The 18,904-nt window shown below is 42.3% G+C and overlaps 1 protein-coding gene across 1 annotated transcript in view; it reads right to left on the bottom strand.

Moving 5' to 3' along the window:
• The window catches only part of LOC110532910 (retinal guanylyl cyclase 2-like), a 30,652-nt gene extending 13,121 nt beyond the window's left edge, over positions 1–17,531 (bottom strand). Inside the window, exons 1-16 of the mRNA XM_036989247.1 lie at positions 17,523–17,531; positions 16,106–16,296; positions 15,775–15,876; positions 15,595–15,670; positions 15,329–15,508; positions 12,803–12,920; positions 12,071–12,258; positions 11,690–11,803; positions 11,153–11,284; positions 10,644–10,747; positions 6,759–6,877; positions 2,634–2,718; positions 2,251–2,347; positions 1,838–1,969; positions 1,521–1,601; positions 452–628 (exon numbers count right to left, since the gene is read on the bottom strand). Coding sequence (XP_036845142.1) covers positions 452–628; positions 1,521–1,601; positions 1,838–1,969; positions 2,251–2,347; positions 2,634–2,718; positions 6,759–6,877; positions 10,644–10,747; positions 11,153–11,284; positions 11,690–11,803; positions 12,071–12,258; positions 12,803–12,920; positions 15,329–15,508; positions 15,595–15,670; positions 15,775–15,876; positions 16,106–16,296; positions 17,523–17,531 — 1,905 coding nt within the window. The remainder of the gene's footprint in view (positions 1–451; positions 629–1,520; positions 1,602–1,837; positions 1,970–2,250; positions 2,348–2,633; positions 2,719–6,758; positions 6,878–10,643; positions 10,748–11,152; positions 11,285–11,689; positions 11,804–12,070; positions 12,259–12,802; positions 12,921–15,328; positions 15,509–15,594; positions 15,671–15,774; positions 15,877–16,105; positions 16,297–17,522) is intronic.
• Between the last annotated feature and the right edge of the window lie 1,373 nt (positions 17,532–18,904).

Below are 18,904 nucleotides of genomic sequence, written 5' to 3'. Positions count from 1 at the left end.
TCTATCCCCTCTTCCTCCTTCCTTTCCAAGTCATACCTCCATCCCTCCCTTCCTCTCCTCACCTTAATAAGGTCTAATAGTAGAGATGACTTGAACGTCAATCCCTCCCTCCCTCCCTCCCTCCCTCCCTCCCTCCCTCCCTCCCTCCCTCCCTCCCTCCCTCCCTCCCTCCCTCCCTCCGGCTGAGGCACTTTCAAATCTCCTGCCCTTTCTCTATCCCTCTTCCTCCTTCCTTTCCAAGTCATCCCTCCCTCCCTCCCTCCCTCCCTCCCTCCCTCCATCCATCCCTCCCTCCATCCCTCCCTTCCTCTCCTCACCTTAATAAGGTCTAATGGTAGAGATGACTTGAACATCCTCCTCTCCTCTCCTCTCCTCTCCTCTCCTCTCCTCTCCTCTCCTCTCCTCTCCTCTCCTCTCCTCTCCTCTCCTCTCCTCCCTCCCTCCACCCTACCTTAATAAGGTCCAGCAGTAGTGATGACTTGAACATCCAATCCAGTTTGACATCCTCATTGAGCAATAGGTCTTCCATGCTTCCCCTGGTGCAGAACTCGGTTACGATGGCAAACACTCCACAGTCGTGGAAGAAACCCAGGAAAAGGTTAATGTTCTCATGACGCATGTCCTTCATCTGTGTGTGTGGGGGGGGGGGGGGTCAGGGGTTAGAGGTTAGGGGGTCAGTGCAGATTGAAGTAGGAATTGTATGGATTTGGTATCGTATTTGCAACAGGGTGGAGAACTTCTGAAAATACCACAACAGCAAGATGGCATCAACATTAAAGGAAAGAAACTATACCCAAGGATATGAATTATCATGAATAAATATATATTTCTATAGGAAACGATACCCAAGGATATGAATTATCATGAATAAATATATATTTCTATAGGAAACGATACCCAAGGATATGAATTATCATGAATAAATATATATTTCTAAAGGAAACGATACCCAAGGATATGAATTATCATGAATAAATATATATTTCTAAAGGAAACGATACCCAAGGATATGAATTATCATGAATAAATATATATTTCTAAAGGAAACGATACCCAAGGATATGAATTATCATGAATAAATATATATTTCTAAAGGAAACGATACCCAAGGATATGAATTAACATGAATAAATATATATTTCTAAAGGAAACTATACCCAAGGATATGAATTATCATGAATAAATATATATTTCTAAAGGAAACGATACCCAAGGATATGAATTAACATGAATAAATATATATTTCTAAAGGTAACGATACCCAAGGATATGAATTAACATGAATAAATATATATTTCTAAAGGAAACTATACCCAAGGATATGAATTAACATGAATAAATATATATTTCTATAGGAAACGATACCCAAGGATATGAATTAACATGAATAAATATATATTTCTATAGGAAACGATACCCAAGGATATGAATTATCATGAATAAATATATATTTCTAAAGGAAACTATACCCAAGGATATGAATTATCATGAATAAATATATATTTCTAAAGGAAACCCACCAATTCAAACACGTCACTGGTTTTGGGGTTGATATTCCTGAACGTTCCATGAGGGAGTCTCTTCAGCCACGCCCAGTCTCCCTGGAGAAAAATAACAACAACATTTTATTTATCTATGGTATCAAATATTAAAATAGCATTTTACAAGTACGTGTCAGTTTGTTTGTAGTTGGCGCCAAATCTATTTTACTGAACCAATATTAAGATATTGGGCCACAATAGTCAATAATTTCCACCCTCAGATGTTCATCACAAACATGTATTCAATCAACGCAGTTTGTCATAACAAATGACTCAAACATGCTACTCTGTCTCACCTCATAGAGGACGACGTTGGAGTTCTCGTAGGTAGCAGGTGATTGCTCAGAGAAGGGGGACGTGAGGCTGTGCTGTGAATGGCTCGTCAGAGAGACTCCACTGATCTTTCTGTTACTGTCTATACTAAGCTTCTGAAAGTGTTGGAGAGGAGACATCTTGGTTTAAGTTTCACAACAACATTTATTTATTTATTTGAACTTTATTTAACGAGGCAAGTCAGTAAAGAACATGGACCCCTGTTCCGGTCTGTCACTTTGTACATTCAATAATTGTTTTTTTAATGAAAAAATATAAACATTTTGCAAATAGAAAAGGCTCAAACGAAAAAGCAACAAAAAAAGTTTCTTAAAAGTTAAAGAGGTAAATTGTCTATTTGAATATTTAACTCCTGCATTAGTCTATAACTGTTGACCTTGTTGCTAAGCGACGGGTTGATGAAAGTGACGTCGTCAAGGGTGAGCAGGATCTTGTTGGGACCCCGGAACAACCGGATGTGGTTGATGCGTCGCCTAGACAACAAGAGACAGAGACATAAACAAAGAGAAATGATGGATGGTTGACCTCATTAAGACCATAACCAATAGGATAACCAACATTCACTCTAGGGGTGGCCCTTAAAAGGGCCAATGCTAACAATTCAGGGACAGTTCAGCCAACTCAACTGGTCAGACAACTAAGATGTTAAGAGTTAAGATGGTACCTATCTTTCCCCTTAGTTTGGAATTGTGGCCAGTACGTATAGTGGAACATGTATGAGAAGGACTGTATAGGCAAGATCATGTTGTAGAGCTTTACTTGATGCAGTAGGTTAGAATAAACAAGACGAAACCCGTCTGGAAGAATCCCAGGAAGATCCTAACAGCAGAGAACGGATCCACACCTGGGGAAAACATTTCAGCAATTTTTCACAAGTTTTTGGTGTTATTTTCACAAGTATTTTCAAAACTCTTTTAAGTACAAAACTCTAAACTGATAACACTTGTAACACCCCCTATCTTCTGTTCAGAACCTTTGATTGTGCATTCATTGGAGTTTTACACATCTTTCACCCCTGAGTCGCAAAATCTACTTTTTCCGTGAAATACCATGAGAACATTTAGTTTAGTCATCAATACATCAGATGACTAAATGCTCACCATTTAGCAAAAAACACACGAGATACACGTTTTAAAAACGGTTATTTTTGAAGTGCTGAACACACAAATATTAGATGTTAAATGTAATTTCCCATACAGAAGTTTAATATAACTTGACATGCACCATTTTAGTTTCATTATCCTTATACAGTACTACAGTGCATACAGTATTACAGTACATACAGTACACACAGTACTACAGTACATACAGTACTACAGTACATACAGTACTACAGTAGATACAGTACATACAGTACTGTGGTCAAATAATCAGATATAGTGGTATTGTAAACCAGTCGGCTGGTAAAAACGTACCACGGTGTTGTATGCAATTTCTGCCCCATGGACAAATGTACAATATCCCCTTTTCTACGTGACTTTTCAACTGATACAGTATCACCTGTCTCTCTGCTTGAAATTCATCAGCTTAATGTATCAATGTATACGGTATAATCCCAGGTATTTCAGCAGTGCATTGTACACTACGCTATAATGGTAGCACATAGGGAGTCTTTGTCCTATTGAAGCACACTGGCTGATGGAGACAGACGATGTAATATTTACAGCCACATCCATTAATAACATAACATAAATTGATGTCAAACTGATACATTTATGAGGTAAATAAATAGAATGTTTTGGTGTTCAGCAGTTATTAACAAACTATATATAAGCTAATAGTACTACATCGGCTCTGCCGCTCGTCAGATGTGGCAGGGCTTGCAGACCATTACAGAGTACGAAGGGAAGCACAGCTGAGAGCTGCCCAGTGACACGAGCCTGACTGCTTCTGTGCTCGCTTCGAGGCAAATAACACGGCATGAGAGCACCAGCTGTTCCGGAAGGCTGTGTGATCACGCTCTCTGCAGCCGATGTGAGTAAGACCTTTAAACAGGTCAACATTCCGCAGGGCCAGACGGATAACCAGGACGTGTACTGCGAGCACGCGCTGACCAACTGGCAAGTGTCTTCACTGACATTTTTAACCTCTCCCTGTCCGAGTATGTAATACCAACATGTTTCAAGCAGACCACCATAGTCCCTGTGCCCAAGAATACTAAGGTAACCTGCCTAAATGACTATCGACCCGTAGCACTCACGTCTGTAGCCATGAAGTGCTTTGAAAGGCTGGCCATGGCTCACATCAACACCATTATCCCATAAACCCTAGACAGACTCCAATTTGCATACCGCACCAACAGATCCACAGATGACGCATTCTCTATTGCACTCCACACTGCCCTTTCCCTCCAGGACAAAAGGAACACCTATGTGAGAATGCTATTCATTGACTACAGCTCAGCATTCAACATCAACACCATAGTGCCCTCAAAGATCATCAATAAGCTAAGGACCCTGGGACTAAATACCTCCCTCTGCAACTGGTCCTGGACCCCCCTGTATATAGTCTCCACATTGACTCTGCACCGGTACCCCCTGTATATAGTCTCCACATTGACTCTGTACCGGTACCCCCCTGTATATAGTCTCCACATTAACTCTGTACCGGTACCCCCTGTATATAGCCTCCACATTAACTCTGTACCGGTACCCCCTGTATATAGTCTCCACATTAACTCTGTACCGGTACTCCCTGTATATAGTCTCCACATTAACTCTGTACCGGTACCCCCTGTATATAGTCTCCACATTAACTCTGTACCGGTACCCCCTGTATATAGCCTCCACATTGACTCTGTACTGGTACCCCCTGTATATAGTCTCCACATTAACTCTGTACTGGTACCCCCTGTATATAGTCTCCACATTAACTCTGTACCGGTACCCCCTGTATATAGCCTCCACATTAACTCTGTACCGGTACCCCCTGTATGTAGCCTCCACATTAACTCTGTACTGGTACCCCCTGTATATAGTCTCCACATTAACTCTGTACCGGTACCCCCTGTATATAGCCTCCACATTAACTCTGTACTGGTACCCCCTGTATATAGTCTCCACATTAACTCTGTACTGGTACCCCCTGTATATAGTCTCCACATTAACTCTGTACCGGTACCCCCTGTATATAGCCTCCACATTAACTCTGTACTGGTACCCCCTGTATATAGCCTCCACATTAACTCTGTACTGGTACCCCCTGTATATAGTCTCCACATTGACTCTGTACCGGTACCCCCTGTATATAGCCTCCACATTAACTCTGTACCGGTACCCCCTGTATATAGTCTCCACATTGACTCTGTACTGGTACCCCCTGTATATAGCCTCCACATTAACTCTGTACTGGTACCCCCTGTATATAGCCTCCACATTAACTCTGTACTGGTACCCCCTGTATATAGTCTCCACATTGACTCTGTACCGGTACCCCCTGTATATAGCCTCCACATTAACTCTGTACCGGTACCCCCTGTATATAGTCTCCACATTGACTCTGTACTGGTACTCCCTGTATATAGTCTCCACACTGACTCTGTACTGCTACATGTATATAGCCTCCACATTGTTATTTTACTGCTGCTCTTTAATTACTTGTTACTTTTCATTGTTACTACTGCATTGTTGGTCAGGGGCTCGTAAGTAAACATCTCACTGTATTCGGCGCATGTGACTAATAAACATTGGATTTGATTTAATTACATCATTTTGGTTCGGTATCAGATTTGAGCAGTTTGATTAACTGCTAGTTAATTATACTGTTAACAAATGACAAGAAAATCATATCAAAAGTGAAGTGAATATCGCATTTTGAAAAGCAGATACTGAGATTGAATATGCATCCGAATTAAAAGAGTGATTTGGTGAATTTAGTGAATTTGTTTGTTGTACTTAGTCATTTGAAAATGTGCTTAGTGTTTCGAAAAAATAAGCCCTTGGTTCTCTATGGTGTTGTAGGTCAGAGCGTGACTAGGGGGCGTTCTAGTCTTTTCATCTCTATGTTGGTGCTCTTGGTGTGGTTCCCAATTAGAGGCAGCTGACGTTGGTCTCTAAGGTGTCCCTGTTCCCACCTGCATTGTGGGATATTGTGTTTGTTGCACCACGTAGTCACGGGTCGTTGCGGGTCGTTGCGTGTTTTTTTTGTTTGAATATTTCATTTTTGCCTTTTCCAATTAAGAACATTCAAAACAAAAGTGAAAAGATATTAGACAACGACAGGACAAAGTGACAGTAACAGACGAGCGTAACAAAAAAATAATTATAATTATATAAACAAACATACAATAAGAAAAAAATAATAACGAGACATTGGATCACCTGCCGTAGGCTACATATTATACGTTACGTGTGAAACATTATGTGAGGATTATATATAGATTCAATCAATGAGATGTGGGGGGAGATTCTCCATATAGTCAATAAAAGGTTGTCAAATTCTGTAAAATGTCTTTAACTTATTCCTCAAGCAGTAAGTGATTTTTCTCCAGTGGGATACAACTATTAACTTCCGATAGCCACATTGCAACTGGCAGGGAGGAATCCAATTTCCATTTCAAGGCAATACATTTCTTGTCGATCGCTAGCAATATTACTGTTAGCTTTATAGTACGGCTTTGCCTAAGTTCGTTGCGTGTTTATTGTTTTATTGAGAAGTTTCACTTTAAATAAATATCTGGAACTCAAATCCCGCTGCGCCTTGGTCCGTCCATTTTGATGATATATTTTGTGAAAATGTAGCACAAACAAAGTGATTGAAAGAAAACGGTGTGACTTTTTGTTACTAATACCATGCTTTATGTTAACTATACATCAAGGAATATTTGCATGTGTCTGTGTGTTCTTGCGTGTATCGGCGCGTGTGTGTCAGCATCTGTGTGTGTACCTCCAGTGCAGATGATGCCTTTGATGAACCAACAGTTGGAGTCAGTCTTGGGGGAGATACCGTGTGGGAAGTGGATATCTCTACCCAGGAACCTCACCATGTCAGCAGCCATCTCTATCCTGTACGGGAAGGGGTTATGGTTAAAGTCTCACTCCTGTCTCCTTTTCACCTCATTTAACACCATGTCAGCAGCCATCTCTATCCTGTACGGGAAGGGGTTATGGTTAAAGTCTCACTCCTGTCTCCTTTTCACCTCATTTAACACCATGTCAGCAGCCATCTCTATCATGTACGGGAAGGGGTTATGGTTAAAGTCTCACTCCTGTCTCCTTTTCACCTCATTTAACACCATATCAGCAGCCATCTCTATCCTGTACGGGAAGGGGTTATGGTTAAAGTCTCACTCCTGTCTCCTTTTCACCTCATTTAACACCATGTCAGCAGCCATCTCTATCCTGTACGGGAAGGGGTTATGGTTAAAGTCTCACTCCTGTCTCCTTTTCACCTCATTTAACACCATGTCAGCAGCCATCTCTATCATGTACGGGAAGGGGTTATGGTTAAAGTCTCACTCCTGTCTCCTTTTCACCTCATTTAACACCATGTCAGCAGCCATCTCTATCCTGTACGGGAAGGGGTTATGGTTAAAGTCTCACTCCTGTCTCCTTTTCACCTCATTTAACACCATATCAGCAGCCATCTCTATCCTGTACAGGAAGGGGATTATGGTTAAAGTCTCACTCCTGTCTCCTTTTCACCTCATTCAACACCTGATTTACTTAACAAAAGGCACATCTCAATAGGTGGTCCAGGTCAGTCATGACATCACAAGTGGAGGGGTGAGTCTTTCCTCCTTCGCCCTCTAATGCTCCTCTATTGATCCTCACGCAAAGGGAGAAGGCCGATAACCTCAGATCAACTCCGTGAGTGGCCTACACCATGAAGTATGCAGTTCTTTCAACAACAACAAAAAAATATTCTGCTCACAACATATATTTTTTAAGTGTGTGTACTTTACTGCATTTTATACGTGGGATTTAGTTTTTTAACACTTAAAGTTCAAACATGGCTGGAGTGCGTCGTTAACATTAGTAGTACGAGTACTAACCCTAACCTCACCAAGTCAGAAATATGTCTATCCTGTAGAACAGGGGTGTCAAATATACAACCCACGGGTGGTTCAAGTTTAAAAAAATGTTTTTTAAATGGACAAACTCAATATACTTTAGAATCAGTGGTGTAAAGTACTGAAGTAAAAATACTTTAAAGTACTACTTAAGTCATTTTTTGGGGGGGTATCTGTACTTTACTTTACTATTTATAGTTTTGACTACTTTTACTTTTAATTCACTACATTCCTAAAGAAAATAATGTACTTTATACTCCATACATTTTCCCTGACACCCAAAAGTACTCGTTACATTTCAACAGGAAAATTGTCCAATTCACACACTTATCAAGAGAACATCCCTGGTCATCCCTACTGTATCTGATCTGGCAGACTCACTAAACAGAGAACATCCCTAGTCATCCCTACTGCCTCTGATCTGGAGGACTCACTAAACAGAGAACATCCCTGTTCATCCCTACTGCCTCTGATCTGGAGGACTCACTAAACAGAGAACATCCCTGGTCATCCCTACTGTCTCTGATCTGGCGGACTCACTAAACAGAGAACATCCCTGTTCATCCCTACTGCCTCTGATCTGGAGGACTCACTAAACAGAGAACATCCCTGTTCATCCCTACTGTCTCTGATCTGGCGGACTCACTAAACAGAGAACATCCCTGGTCATCCCTACTGTCTCTGATCTGGCGGACTCACTAAACAGAGAACATCCCTGGCATCCCTACTGCCTCTGATCTGGAGGACTCACTAAACAGAGAACATCCCTGGTCATCCCTACTGCCTCTGATCTGGAGGACTCACTAAACAGAGAACATCCCTGGTCATCCCTACTGCCTCTGATCTGGCGGACTCACTAAACAGAGAACATCCCTGGTCATCCCTACTGCCTCTGATCTGGCAGACTCACTAAACAGAGAACATCCCTGGTCATCCCTACTGCTTCTGATCTGGAGGACTCACTGAACAGAGAACATCCCTGGTCATCCCTACTGTCTCTGATCTGGCGGACTCACTAAACAGAGAACATCCCTGGTCATCCCTACTGCCTCTGATCTGGCAGACTCACTAAACAGAGAACATCCCTGGTCATCCCTACTGCCTCTGATCTGACAGACTCACTAAACACAAATGATTGGTTTGTAAATTCTGTCTGACTGTTAAAGTGCGCCCTTGGCTGTCCGTAAATTTAAAAAAACAAGACAATCGTGCTGTCTGGATTACTCAATATAAGGAATTTAAAATGATTTATACTTTTACTTTTGGTATTTAAGTATATTCTAGCGATTACATTTAATTTTGATACTTAAGTATATTTAAAACCAAATACCTACTTTTACTCGAGTAGCATTTACTGGGTGACTTTCACTTTTACTTGAGTCATTTTCTCTTAAGGTATCTTCACTTTTAAATCAAGTATGACAATAAGGTACTTTTTCACCACTGTTTAAAATGTTAATTTATTTATTTCACCTTTAGTTAACCAAGTAGGCTAGTTGAGAACACCTTTAGTTAACCAAGTAGGCTAGTTGAGAACACCTTTATTTAACCAAGTAGGCTAGTTGAGAACACCTTTAGTTAACCAAGTAGGCTAGTTGAGAACACCTTTATTTAACCAAGTAGGCTAGTTGAGAACACCTTTAGTTAACCAAGTAGGCTAGTTGAGAACACCTAAGGGTTAACCAAGTAGGCTAGTTGAGAACACCTTTATTTAACCAAGTAGGCTAGTTGAGAACACCTTTATTTAACCAAGTAGGCTAGTTGAGAACACCTTTAGTTAACCAAGTAGGCTAGTTGAGAACACCTTTAGTTAACCAAGTAGGCTAGTTGAGAACACCTTTAGTTAACCAAGTAGGCTAGTTGAGAACACCTTTATTTAACCAAGTAGGCTAGTTGAGAACACCTTTAGTTAACCAAGTAGGCTAGTTGAGAACACCTTTAGTTAACCAAGTAGGCTAGTTGAGAACACCTTTAGTTAACCAAGTAGGCTAGTTGAGAACACATTTAGTTAACCAAGTAGGCTAGTTGAGAACACCTTTATTTAACCAAGTAGGCTAGTTGAGAACACCTTTATTTAACCAAGTAGGCTAGTTGAGAACACCTTTATTTAACCAAGTAGGCTAGTTGAGAACACCTTTAGTTAACCAAGTAGGCTAGTTGAGAACACCTTTATTTAACCAAGTAGGCTAGTTGAGAACACCTTTATTTAACCAAGTAGGCTAGTTGAGAACACCTTTATTTAACCAAGTAGGCTAGTTGAGAACACCTTTATTTAACCAAGTAGGCCAGTTGAGAACAAGTTCTCATTTGCAACTGCGATCTGGCCAAGAAAAAGCAAAGCAGTTTGACACAAACAGCAACAACAGAGTCAATAACAGTCAATAACACAGTAGAACAAGTCTATATACAGTATGTGCAAATGAGGTAGGATAAGGGAGGTAAGGCAATAAATATATATGTATATATGAATGTGCAAGTAGAGATATTGGGGTGCAAAGAAGCAAGATAAATAAATAAATACAGTTTTGGGATGAGGTAGTTGGATGGGCTATTTACAGATGCTAATTTTGACGGAGATGAAATATATCCTCATTGAAGACAGAACGCAGCACCCGGGGCGGAGTTTGATACCACTGCGTTAACCACCAATATCATCAACATACTATGTCACCATATAACCGTTATCCTAACCTCACCATGTCAGCCACATGTCTGTTCTGTACGGATGCCGTAGTGTTAGGGTCAGACTCCCATCCTACCTGTGTGTGGGCCTGAGGTCCCAGGTTTTCCCGTCTGTATCCAGTATTACGTAGTCAGCCACGCCGGCTCCAGACATGTTAGTCCTCACAGGGTGGCTGAAACCCTGGAACAGATCACAGAACTGTTTAGACAGGGTTAGGAGTGTGTGTGTGTGTGTGTGTGTGTGTGTGTGTGTGGCTGAAGGGTGGCTGAAGCCCTGGCAGAGTTTAGGGTTTAATAATAATACAGTCATTAAAACATGGTTAAAACTATCATGTTGACATCATGGACGGTCAGTCCTTGCATCCATATTTCCATCTATAACTTTTTGGTTGCATTTCTCCAGCATCAAGCCTCAGCTGTTTCCCCCAAAAAGGGGTGGGGGTAACCACTTTCTTGTTGTTTGAATCCCAGGTTGCCCCTTTAAATCGTCAGTGTCCATGTATCAAACTAGCCCGGGTGGCCAGTGCCCAAAAGTGAATACAGTATTGACACATATAAGTCATTGTACATTAAATCATCCATGTACCTGGAAGGCCAGGTTGTGGGTGTGTTGGGCCAGGTTCCCCCCAGAGAGCCACTCCCCTGAGGCCTTGACCCTGTGGACAGCATGGGCCATGAACAGCACGGAGCTGTAGATGGTCCCAAACAGAGGAGACACCTGGAGAGGAGAGATGGGCGGGAAAGTGAGATGGACAGAGCAGAGAGGGAGTTCAAGATGGTGAACAACGCATAAATAATGAGGCATAAACCTATTCACATCCATGTTTGGACAAATCTCAGTCCAAACGGTTTCTGCAATCCTTCAAGAATCAAAGGATGATGATTGGTTGGACTTTGACAGTATTTTTATTTTTCAACTTATCGCACCACACACACCACACGCACACCACGCACACACACACCACACACACACACACACACACCACACACGCACACACACACCACACACACACACACACACCACACACACCACACACGCACACACACACCACACACACACACACACACACACACACACACACACACACACACACACACACACACACACACTGTATGTATTTACCTGTGTTGGCTTGACATTTCCCGCTATCTCTCCCCTGTCTATAGCCTCCTGATAGGCCTGGTAGAAAGATGTCTTGGGAGAGTCTATAGTGACTGTCAACACGGCATCGTAGGCCTTTAAATTAAATGAATGAATCCATTTTATTTGCCAGATTTAGAACACATATACAGTTTCCTCAGTCATGTGACAACAATACACACATTAAAAAGGGATTGAGGATTAAAGTCAGACTAGTAATCATCGTTATTAGATGAGCAACAGAATAGACAGCTTGGGCAAGAAGGTGTCAACCCGCACATACAATTCAATTGAAGATACATACACTACGCAACAAATACGCTTTACATATGCTGACACACAACAGATACCAAGACTGATCACCTTGAGTAGCTTGCTGTTGCTCTTCAGGGCAGGGTAAGTGACATTGTGGTAGGGTAGGCTGTAGAGTAGCGTGTCGTAGGGGAGAAACACCAGGGATCCCTCGGTCAGTCTCATGTCCTTTGCTGTTTCTAGCAGGAGCTTCTGAGGTCCCCCTCCGATCAGGGCAGAGTGCATACACATGATCACCACTAGGGGGGAGTAACGAGAGAATACAGGGGGAAAGTGAAAAGAAAAAAGAGGAAGAGCTTATAATTATTTGTTTTTTTTTGGGGGGGGGGGGTGCTTATATTTATCCTGTTACACACAAGTGTGTAATGAAATGCGTCTTGTATATCCCAACTCCCCCTGAGACACCCGCAGGGACTGGGGTCATGATTGTCCAGCGCCCCTGGAGCGATTGGGGTCAAGTGGCTCGGTCAAAGGGCACAACTACAGATTTTTCCCCATGTCATTCCTTGTCTTTCTGGGATTCGAAACTAGCGACCGTTTGGATACTGGCCCAAAGCTCTTACCTCAAGGCTACGTGCCTATAGCTTCCTGGTAATCTAAGAAATTAACTTGACTTGACTGAATAAGTGAATGTATGAGTTTCACCATATCACAACAGGTCACACTTTTTGAAGTTTTCAACCTGAACATTAAGTTTTTCTCGATAGTGTGAAGTGGCTTTCTCCCTTCAAAAGATTTAGAGTCAAAGTAGCATTCCTCCTTGTGTATGATATCAGTACTCACATCGTAGGTCCTCCACCTTCTTGAGCTTGGCCAGGGTCTTCCTGACACTACCAGGGTCGTTACCGATGGTAACCACCAGCCTCACCGGCATCCCATGACTCCTCAGAGAGTTGGCCACCTGCAGAAAGGTCAGAGGTCATAGTTCCTCATTGGACAAAGTTACAGTATAAAAACATTGTATTTTATTAGTGCCCAATGCAGTAACATTCTGTTAAAATAAATAAATAACAATAATAATAACAATAATAACAATAATAAAAAAATTGTATTTCATTAGTGCCCCAACGCAGTAACATTCTGTTAAAATAAATAAATAATAATAATAATAATAACAACAATAACAGCAATAACAACAAAAACAATAATAAAACATGATTATTATTATTATTATTGGGAAAAGCCTTTTCGGCTGACGTTAAGGCAGCGTTAGTGCCGAACTCTAACGATCTGTTAAAGCCTTCGCTCTTCTCTTTTCAAACCCACGATTGGTAATTTACCTGTTTTATATGAGCTTGCTTGCGCTGAGGTGGGCATCCTTAAAAACGTGCGCCAAAGTGCCAATTTCAGTATAGTGGGAATGGTTGGTCTAATGGTTATGGATTTTGACAACGAATGCGCAGCCTATCCAGCCGTGACGCACTGTGCCCACATGCAGTTGGAACAAGAGAGATGTGCTTTTTTTGTGCCCATAAACCTCGTATTTAGAAACATAAAAAACAAATGTTTTATCCCATTTCATTTCATTTAATTAAAAAACAAGCATAGTCTTCCCTCCTCTCAATGAAGGCTTTATTGTTTTTTGTCCTGCCTAGTGCATTGGCCAAGTCGTCAAGACTATGGATAAAGGGTTTGGCTCAAGACTATGGATAAAGGGTTTGGCTCAAGACTATGGATAAAGGGTTTGGCTCAAGACTATGGATAAAGGGTTTGGCTCAAGACTATGGATAAAGGGTTTGGCTCAAGACTATGGATAAAGGGTTTGGCTCAAGACTATGGATAAAGGGTTTGGCTCAAGACTATGAATACAGGGTTTGGCTCAAGACTATGGATAAAGGGTTTGGCTCAAGACTATGGATAAAGGGTTTGGCTCAAGACTATGGATAAAGGGTTTGGCTCGTGAGACGCTTTGAAATAAATCTTAATCACCAAAGCTTTATGAAAAGATCAAGTTTGGGAGAAACAAAACAATCATCGGACATCTATGTAGGTTATCTATGTAGGTTATCTATGTAGGTTATCTATGTAAGTTATCTATGTAGGTTATCTATGTAGGTTATCTATGTAGGTTATCTATGTAGGTTATCTATGTAGGTTATCTATGTAAGTTATCTATGTAGGTTATCTATGTAGGTTATCTATGTAGGTTATCTATGTAGGTTATCTATGTAGGTTATCTATGTAGGTTATGTAGGTTATCTATGTAGGTTATCTATGTAGGTTATCTATGTAGGTTATCTATGTAGGTTATCTATGTAGGTTATCTATGTAGGTTATCTATGTAGGTTATCTATGTAGGTTATCTATGTAAGTTATCTATGTAGGTTATTGTTGGTTATTTTAGGTTATTGTTTCTATATGTCCATCGTGGAACGAGAGATTAGATAACCCGGTGACACCGGTGTTTATAAATATGTCAGTTATTTTCATGTAAAAATGGTCTGTTTTCCATTTTGTTGATTAGAAAACAAACTCTTATAGGCCACCCTTACTCTGCTATAACGAAAGCTGGTTCAACAACCGTGTGTCTGGTGTCTGTCTTATCCTGGCCATGCTTATAGGCCACCCTTACTCTGTTATAACGAAAGCTGGTTCAACAACTGTGTGTCTGGTGTCTGTCTTATCCTGGCCATGCTTATAGGCCACCCTTACTCTGCTATAACGAAAGCTGGTTCAACAACCGTGTGTCTGGTGTCTGTCTTATCCTGGCCATGCTTATAGGCCACCCTTACTCTGCTATAACGAAAGCTGGTTCAACAACCGTGTGTCTGGTGTCTGTCTTATCCTGGCCATGCATTAGCCAAGTAGAGTGTCTGGTGTCTGTCTTATCCTGGCCATGCATTAGCCAAGTAGTGTGTCTGGTGTCTGTCTTATCCTGGCCATGCATTAGCCAAGTAGAGTGTCTGGTGTCTGTCTTATCCTGGCCATGCATTACCCAAGTAGTCGGTCCATAAAAGGCTTCTAAACTCCTGAGGCTTTTACAGTCACGCATTATTCACAATGTAACCTTTATTTAACAAGACAGTTAAGAACAAATTCTTATTTACAATGACGGCCTACCCCGGCCAAACCCTCCACTATCCCAGACGACGCTGGGCCAGTTGTGGTCCTCCCTGTGGGACTCCCGATCACGGCTGGTTGTGCCACAGCCTGGGAACGAACCAGGGTCTGCAGCACTGAGACACAGTACGCCACTGCAGTGCATATTCCATTCGGCTTGTATCCATCTCCATTTCAAAATAGCACCTCTTGTTTCAAGTTTTAATGTCACATGCACAAGTGTGTGTGTGTGTGTGTGTGTGTGTGTACCTTGATGGAGGTCTCCACCCAGCTGTCCTCTGAGGAGGCAATGATGCCAACTTGTGCCCAGCGGAAGTGCTGCATGAGGCTGATCAGCACCCAGGTGGGTCGGGGCATGGAATGGGCGAAGGTAGGGTGACTCCGCACATCATCCAGCTCATAGCCAACACATCCCCACGAAAACACCGCCTGGGGAGAGGAGAGAATAGAATGGAATATAACGGAATGGAATACAATCCATTACATGAATAGATTCCAAGACGTTTCCTACCCACCTTGTTCCAGCCCTTGCCCAGTAGCGATGCAGCGTCACAGTACCCAGGGTTGGCCGGCCCGATGAAGCCTGTAGCCCTGGTGAATTAATGAATGAACTCAAGTCTCAAGTCGGCCTGTAGGACCCTGACAGGATTTATTTTGACATATTGTAAAGAAAAGTAATGTACAGTACAACAAACCTGGTATAGAAGCCCATGAACCCATCCAGAGCTCTGGAAGTCTCACATTTCTCTTCCAGAATGACATAATCAAAAGTGGCTGCCAGTGAGAGGACAGCGTCTCTATTGATACATACCAGACAGATCAATCGATTAGTTTGATCGAAGGCATCCATAGCCATTTGAAAATTAGGGACAGATACCTTTAAATAAACAAGATTATGTTCGGAATAAAAAGTATTTGTGGCATTTTTTCCCTGCATAACTTAAGTAAGCATATTTCAGAAACTAATTGGCCTTAGCAACCAACAACTAATCAATTCGGAAAAACGTGTGTTGAACTCATCCCTACCTGTTGATACGGTTGACTGCCAGCTGGGCCGCCACACTCGGCAGCGCTTTGGAGAAGAGAGGGTCACATGACCACGGCCCTACCACCCCGACACGGAAGTGAGCAGCGTGAGCAGGGGAGGGTCCAATGAGCCAAAGGCACAGGACGGCAAGCAGGAGGAACCAAAGGACACCATACCGATAGCGAGGGAGCTGGAGGGAGCGAGGGATGGAAGAAAATAGAGGGGAAGAGATAGGGAGGGGGGCGGGGTGTGCCTTAGGGTGGTCAGGGGTTGTGTGTCCGTGCGCGGCCCATGTCCGAGTTTTGCTGTGGAAGGCACAGAGCGGTGGTCGCATCTCAAGGATAACACACGCTATGCACACGCCAAGCCGCTGCTCCACGCGTGTCACTGCAGTCACAGGTCCTTAGACGACAAAGCTCTAAACGTGTCGGCCCCAACGTCCTGAAGATCTGAGACAATAGGAGGACCATCAGCATTCACATATTGTGACCAATCAAAATTGGTTTATATGGCGTTCGCATATCCATCTGTCAGAAAGTAAAAGCAGCCCCTTCAAGATCATGTCATGTTGACAAATCATCTGTCTAACCATTCCTTCTACACACTGTTTCTACATTGTCATGAATTGGCTAAATTTATTTCACACTGATGTCTGTAATTCTACACTCTGTTTCTACATTGTCATGAATTGGCAAAAGTTATTTCACACTGATGTCTGTAATTCTACAGGCTGTAAACGGCTCTACTAAAACTCAGGATTATCTGACTAAATATGACCATGGATTTATCATCCATAATCCCTATCCCGCGTAGGCATCTCATATGAACCTTTGGAAAGACTGTGGCCTAACAATAGTTGTACGGTTTTAAATAATAATTTATCTAATGTTTGCATCAATCAATTTCAGGCTACTTGTTATTAGAAAGAACACGTGTTGATTATATTTTGGGGTTTTGTGTGTTAAGCCTATAAAATATTGCCAACAATAACTTCTTAACTCACCTTTGTTTACGAGTCAACATACAGATACATCACTTACCATGCTAGGAGGAGAAGGAGGACTAGGCTAACATACAGATACATCACTTACCATGCTAGGAGGAGAAGGAGGACTAGGCTTACTTGAATTCTCCTCTATGGCGTCGCCTCCTCGGCACAAAAGTAGGCCTATCACAGAAAAGGAAAGTGTCAGCGTAGTCAAATTGATCCAAGTTACATCCTCAACGACACACAAAAAAACAACGGCAAAAGTTTCACATACCAGCTCAAAGACTATTTGGCCGAAAGAAATGCAACGTTTTTAAAACGCGCATAACTTTATATTTTATTTGTATTTTGGCCTATCGAGCGAAAGTTCTTCCACTGGGCCCGGGGTGCGCCATACAAGTGAGCGTCAAATCTCATAATCCTCTCACCAGTATCATCTCAACGGAGAGTGAGGGTGTGTGACAACCTTTGCGACCTAGAACAAGTGACCCTTCAGATTATATCAAATCCAATCTTCAGCAGCCAGCTATGATAGGCCTGTAACACCTTCCTATGGCGCTGTGGGAGTTCTGATCATGTAGATCCATCGTAGGCCATTAGGCTCATTTGTATGCTACAATAGTGGGATAATTGATAGCAACATAACAAACATATTCTACCTCTGAACTCTCTGGGACAGAACAGAACACCTGCAGGCTCTAGATTCCAACCTGGCAGTCCATCAGGATGTTCCCTGTGGGCCGATATCGTCCATGGAGACTTTCTGATTTATTCCGTATGTTCCATGTGTCTTTGAAACAGATGGAAACTGTGAATGCATCTGCCTTGTGGAATGGGTGTCTGCAAGTGGACGTGGTTCTCGATATTTGATGGAATTACCTTTAGACATCGATTTAAAGTCTGTGTTGTGTTTTTACCTTGTAATGGTAAAGCTTAAGATCTGTGAGTAAACTGATCCTGGACCTGTACCAACAGTTGGGCAATTTAGCTGGTGTCTAAATGGACAGTTCTTTTTCTTGAAGCTGGAGGGCAGCAGGAGACAGCAACTTCAGTGCAGCAACTTCAGTTATTTACGATGACGGCCTACCCCGGCCAATTGTGTGCTGCTCTATGGGACTCCCAATCACAACCTGATGTGATACAGCCTGTACAGCCTGATGTGATACAGCCTGGTGTGATACAGACTGATGTGATACAGCCTGATGTGATACAGCCTGGCGTGATACAGCCTGATGTGATACAGCCTGATGTGATACAGCCTGGTGTGATACAGCCTGATGTGATACAGCCTGATGTGATACAGCCTGGTGTGATACAGCCTGATGTGATACAGCCTGATGTGATACAGCCTGATGTGATACAGCCTGATGTGATACAGCCTGTACAGCCTCATGTGATACAGCCTGATGTGATACAGCCTGATGTGATACAGCCTGGTGTGATACAGCCTGATGTGATACAGCCTGATGTGATACAGCCTGGTGTGATACAGCCTGGTGTGATACAGCCTGGGGTGATACAGCCTGGATTCGAACTAGAGACTATAGGGACACCTCTTGCACTGTGATGCAGTGTAGACCACTGCACCACTCTGGAGCCTGGCTAACTGTTCTATGAGATTCCCATGTGGAACCTTCTGAGCAGAGAGTTTCATTCTAGAACTCTATAATGGAATGATAGAAAACAATGCTGATTCCACTGTTGCTTTCCTCCTTCTCCCAGACCTACTCAACCGATTCACTGTGATAAACTAACTTGTACTATTTCCTCATTCTCCCAGACCTACTCAACCGATTCACTGTGATGAACT

The sequence above is a fragment of the Oncorhynchus mykiss genome, chromosome 9 (assembly GCF_013265735.2).
Source record: "Oncorhynchus mykiss isolate Arlee chromosome 9, USDA_OmykA_1.1, whole genome shotgun sequence".
NCBI lineage: Eukaryota > Metazoa > Chordata > Actinopteri > Salmoniformes > Salmonidae > Oncorhynchus > Oncorhynchus mykiss.
Note: the sequence above shows the minus strand (reverse complement) of the source record. Positions and strands in the feature narration are given on the sequence as shown.